This window comes from Hyaena hyaena, unplaced genomic scaffold, assembly GCF_003009895.1.
Source record: "Hyaena hyaena isolate Hyena2069 unplaced genomic scaffold, ASM300989v1 scaffold_1444, whole genome shotgun sequence".
Lineage (NCBI taxonomy): Eukaryota > Metazoa > Chordata > Mammalia > Carnivora > Hyaenidae > Hyaena > Hyaena hyaena.
In genome coordinates, this window is record NW_024082073.1 from 236,065 (window position 1) to 242,067 (window position 6,003).

Below are 6,003 nucleotides of genomic sequence, written 5' to 3' on the forward strand. Positions count from 1 at the left end.
AATTTGAAGGGGCTTTTTTATACCTAGGTAAAGTAAACTATATTCCAGCTCTAAAAAAGGAATCATTGAAGCACAGGAAAAACAGCCACACCACTTTCTCTAAAACTGGAGGAAATTAGAGAAGAATGGGTGCAGAGATAAGTCTACAAGAGTGGAATAATTTTATGAGGTGTTGGCTCCAGGCAAAGTTGAGGTTCGGGTTTTACAGGAAGAAAGTTCAATTGATAGAAGGATAGGAATTTGGGCAGTGGTAAAAAAGTTGTAGGTTCGTTGTGAGAACAATCGGATGGAACTCAGGGGTCAAGTGTCCTAATTGGTAGTAAAGACTATTTGTATCGTTGTGTCATTTTCTCCACATCTTGACTGTGCGAGCTGAGGATCACACCAGTTCAATGTAGTGGAAATCTGAGCATTTCCAGGGAGAATGCTGCAGAAACCAAAAACTGAGAAGCTATTGATCCCAGCAGAAGGAATGGGCATGTGGACTAGATATGGAAGAAAGGGGAAAAGGTCTTCTATCAGTGGCTCAAAAACTTTAGCACGAGTCAGAGTCACCTGGTGACCTCGCTAGAAAATAGATTGCTGCCGAAGCCCAGGTTCTGATTCATGAGATTTGTGGTAGAGTTCAAGGATCTGCAAGTTCCCTGATGATGCTGATCTGAGGGCCTCTCCTTCTGAAGCATGGCTCCACACCTTCCTTGTTCCTGGTAACAGCATCACACTGCAGAGCCAAATGGGTGACTCAGAAGGCACCCCATAGTTTAAAAAAGCTTCCAAAGACAAATTTTCATGTGATATGCCAACAGGACAACAATCACGCTCATTTAAATGATCAGAAAATTGTTAGAAAACACAGTGAGGTGTCCGAAATCACCCTGTGTAATTGACAGAGTAGACCTCTGACCCACTTAATGCCTAGTGTTCTTTCTAAACGCCAAGGCTGCCTTCACTGCCTCTGTACTTGTCTGGGCATCAGTGATGGGGGGAAAGAGATATAGTGTCTGCAGTGCCCACTGCCCCCAATCTTACTCTTCCACGTGGTCTGCCAAGAAAAGGTAACTGTTCCTTGGTGTGGGACTGGGGCCCTTCTGGGCAGAGCCTGGGGCTTTTGCAGAGTTCATTACTGTTCACATACCTGGAAAAACTGTAGAGATTGTTTTTGGTGTTCTAGCTATTCCTGTTCTTTTCAGAAATTGTGGCACTGTGCTAAGTCTGGTGAGGTTTTCGAGCCCTCCGAAGCTCTTAGAACTATGTCGAACACTCTTGAATACCAACACAGAGCCTCTCTGTGGGCAGGGCCTATAACTGTGCACTCTGTGCAGAGCCCTTGTGTAATCATCTACAGAGAATATGCCTGTGCCGACCCCATAGAGGTTGTAGGATCTGTGTGTACAGACCCTGTGGTTGTTTGCAAGACTTTCTGTTCACTCTGTTAGTGCATACAAAGTCTGAAGCTATGTTTCCCCTTTGGCACAGGCGAGGGCTCTGAAGAAAATCATGGCTCTTTCATCTTCCAGCGGCATGGCCGCTGTGAACGACTCCGACACTCGCACGGCAGGCTGCCTCCTCACTGGCATCCCTGGGCTGGAGCACCTGCACATCTGGCTCTCCATCCCCTTCTGTGCCATGTATGTAGCCGCCCTGGCAGGCAACAGCGCTTTAATTTGCATCATCCTCTCGCAGCCAAGCCTACACGAGCCCATGTACATATTCCTGTCCATGCTGGCCAGTGCAGATATCTTGCTCTCCACGTCCACGATGCCCAAAGCACTGGCCAACTTCTGGCTAGGTTCCGGCCACATTTCCTTTGATGGCTGCCTCACCCAAATGTTCTTCATCCACTTCCTCTTTGTGGCCGACTCTGCAGTCCTGCTGGCCATGGCCTTTGACCGCTTTGTGGCGATCTGCTCCCCTCTGCGATATACTACAGTCCTCACGAGCACCGTCATTGGGAAGATCGTTGCTGCCACCCTGGCCCGCAGCTTCATCATCATGTTTCCATCCATCTTTCTTCTCAAGCGCCTGCACTATTGCCGGATCAACATCATTGCACACACATTTTGTGAGCACATGGGCATCGCCCATCTGTCTTGTTCTGATATCTCCATCAATGTTTGGTACGGGCTGGCAGCTGCCCTACTCTCCACAGGCCTGGACATCATCCTTATCATGGTTTCCTACATTCACATCCTCCGAGCTGTCTTCCGCCTCCCTTCTCGAAATGCCCGGTCCAAGGCCCTGAGCACGTGTGGCTCCCACGTCTGTGTCATCCTCCTCTTCTACATCCCTGCCCTTTTCTCTGTCTTTGCCTACAGGTTCGGTGGGAGGCACATCCCACACTATGTCCATATCCTCCTGGCCAACCTCTATGTGGTCCTCCCGCCTATGCTCAATCCCATTATTTATGGAGTGAAGACCAAACAGATTTGGGAAGGGGCTAAACAGATGTTTTCACATCTTGCCAAGGAATCTAAATAAATGTTCTCAATTCGACCTCAACTTAATCCCTTTCTGCATTTATTAATTGACCCATGTTCACCCTAACCTCCTCTCTACATCTTCCAATTATCACCATGCTATTATCAGCTATGTCCCAATTAATTTACATACATGCTCTACTCAAACCCACCTTTGATTTCTTTTCTGAGAAATCTTTACAGTAACAGCCACCCCCACCTTCTTCCATCTATTATTCAATACCTTGTGATCCCTCACCATCTCAAGAAAAATTGATTAGGGTATAGGTGATAAGTTATCTGGAGTTTCTCATCCAAGTAGGACTTTTCTCAGTGTCCACTTGCATTTCCTCCTTAGCATGTGTATGAGAAATATATATTATATGTTCTATAGTATATATTTTATAATACATATAATATGTATAAAGATACATTATATGATATACATATTGTAAAGGTGCTTGGTATATAAAAGTGCTTTACAAATGATAGCTTGATTTGTACTGTTGATTTAACTATTAGTAATTAATAGCTCATTCAACTCAATTAATAGCTCATTACCTCATAATTAATAAAAAGTTGTCCTGAGACCCAAGCAGATTGCATAATCATACATGAATTTTACTTCTACATAGAGGACTAGGAAAGAGAAAAAAGGTTTTAAAAAATTAATCTAATATTTATAATTGAATTCAACCAAATATAATGTTTAAATATCAAAATTAAATGCCTTTAGACATTGTTGTAGACGTTGCTGTAATCACACCTGTACAGGAACACCTGGGTGGCTGTGGCTCAGTCAGTTGAACATATAACTCTCGATTTTGGCTCAGGTCATAATTCCAGGGTTGTGGGATTGAGTCCTGCATAAGGCTCCACATGGAGCCTGCTTGTAATTGTCTCTCTTCCTATCCTCTGCCCCACTTGTGTGTGTGCTCCCACTGTCTCTCTCTCCCTAAAATAAAAATAAGTACACCTACTACAAAACACATATACTTTATTACTGTTTTGCAGATACATCAAGTTAATCTCCTCTTCAGGCCCTGGTACCTGTCAATCTATTGCCGGAGACATTCTCTTCCTGTATCCTTTTTATTTTTTGAAAGAGAGAGAGAGAGAGAGAGAGCACCCATGCACACACAAGTGGGGGAGGGGCATAGGGAGAAAGGGGAGAGAATCTTCAGCAAGCTCCATGCTCAGTGCTGAGCCACACACAGGGGCTCAATCCCATGACCATGAGATCATGACCTAAAGCCTAAATCAACAGTCAAACAATTAACCAATTGAGCCACTCAGGTGACCCACCCTCTTATATCTTCACATGACTCATTCTCTCATTTAATTCAGTTTTCTGTTTATATGTCTCCTCCACAGAGACATCACTATGATCTTCCAATAAAAAGATGCCTCCCCTTTTTTTCATAGTAAAAATCCAAAACCAAAACAAAACAAAACAAAAAAAAAAAAACACCACACAAAACACCAGAAGCAAAGTCAAAAGTCAATGTCAAACTGGGAAGAAGTATTTTCAAATTATATTACAGATGAATGGTTAATTTTTCCTAAAACACGAAGAGTCCATAAAATGTAGGGGGGAAAATGATCAAGAGTCTGATGAAAGAGGACAAAGTCAATTGGAATATGCTTAACAAGAGAAAATGAAATTAAGACTGTACCATAATTACCATTTCTCACCTAGCAGATTGACAATAATTCAAAGGATCAATATCATGTTGGCAAAGAATTAAGAAAACAAACTCTTTCATACATTGCTCATGAATATAAAATACAACAGAATTTTTGTAGAATTTGGAAACAACTTGACAAAATTCTTATGCATTTATCCTTTGATCCAGCAACCACAAAGGAAATTGCCTTCCAGACATACTGTCACAGAGACAAAACAACATGTACACAAGGTTAGTAATTATGGCAAAGTTTTTATAATACTAAAATATTTGAAAAACTTAAATGGTGTCTGAATCCCTAGGCCCCAATTCCATACCCTTATGCTTACTAGGAGTGGAAACTTCCCCAAGTTCCACAAAGACTGAAGCCACACAGACTTGACTTAGAGAAAGTCTTCACCATATTCCGTACATATCATCTGTTTGTCACTAGGCAATATGGAATCTCTTTAAACTTCTTTTCCTTCTCTGTAAAAAAAAAAACAAAACAAACTAGCAACACCCATGTCAGAGTTTTTTTGATTATTAAAGAGATTAGCCTGATATAACAAAATAAATGGAGTTTTAATGGATATTTTGTTGCTACCAAATTTGTCACTATTATACATTTTTTAATGTTTCGTTTTTGAGAGAGGAGGAGGAAGGGTAGAGAGAGAAAGACAGAAGCTCCAAAGCAGGCTCTGTGCTGACAGGACACCTGGGGGGCTCAGTTGGTTAAGCATCCAACTTCGGCTTAGGTCCTTGAAGTATCAAGACTCATGCTAAGAGACTTATGGAGAGAGAGAGAGACAGAGACCGAGACAAAGAGCAAGGAGCAAAAGCAAGAAAGTAAAGAGAATATTCCAAGAAGTTGAGTTTTTCTGATAGCTGACTGTAAGTCCCAGATTGTCCAGTGAAGGATTTCAAAATTTGGAGAAGGGTGGTATATGGAATCAAAACTAGGGATCCAGGGCCTTACAGAGATGAGAGTCTGAGCAATGATCTCGAACCATGAGTTTCTCATAATAACAAAACAGGGATAAAATGCATAGTGACATTGCGTGTAATGGTCTCAAAGCAATGAGTGGTGGTGAGCATCCTCAGGAGGGAGATATGGCAGAAAACTCATTCTCTGCTCGGTGGGGGAAGGGCTGGCCTTCTCTGAAGCAGAGGGTCACTCTCTTGCTTTTGGGGCATCACTCCAACATTCTACACACCTTTTGGACAAGATGGGCTTCACCTATTTGCCACAAGCCAGTTGAGTTCTCCCAGGCTCCTTTCTGTTTTAAATGCACAATGATGGACTCCAGGACTTCCTAGGTGCTTACAAAAATATTTGGATCCTAAAAACAATATGGATTTATTGACTCCATGATATGGGGGAAGGGTAAGCTGTAAAACCAATATTAATTAATACTTAACTATTAACCATACTGTTACTGTTCAATTCGACTCTCCTAGTTAATTATTTTGAACATGTGGGATGTGGGCATGTTTATCTTTATTTTAAATCAGGAAGGAAGAATAAACATCCCTGAAGCTGAGGCCTCAACATCGCCATCTACTGGCCTCTGGTAATATCCAAGCCGTTTGTATTTGCTGTTCAAGATCCTATCACAGCTCTTCCTTGCTTGAGATACGCATTCCTTCCTCTTTCAATTTTCTGATTGGTGTTGCAGCATTCTTCGCAAAGCCACAGACTGAGGATGACTGGATGTCCTTTGAATTCCTCCCAATAGCAGGCTTTTCTGGCTCCTCTCACCCCTTCAAGACACTGCCTCATTCCATTCTTTCCTTTTACCCCTCCCCCATCCCAGAACTTTCTCTAGCTTCCTGTCCTGATCTGTATATGCTGGTACAGGTAGTGAAGCCACGTGTCC

At 42.4% G+C, this 6,003-nt stretch overlaps 1 protein-coding gene across 1 annotated transcript; it reads left to right on the top strand.

Moving 5' to 3' along the window:
- Positions 1-1,473: 1,473 nt before the first annotated feature.
- On the top strand, positions 1,474-2,478 carry LOC120225586 (olfactory receptor 52B6-like). Its single transcript, XM_039223775.1, has one exon. It carries the CDS (start codon positions 1,498-1,500, stop codon positions 2,476-2,478), a length of 981 nt encoding a protein of 326 aa, XP_039079706.1. The 5' UTR covers positions 1,474-1,497.
- Positions 2,479-6,003: the final 3,525 nt, after the last annotated feature.

Coding starts and splice junctions, on each gene's coding strand:
- LOC120225586 (XM_039223775.1), top strand. CDS start 1,498: ATGGCTCTTTCATCTTCCAGCGGCATGGCCGCTGTGAACGACTCCGAC.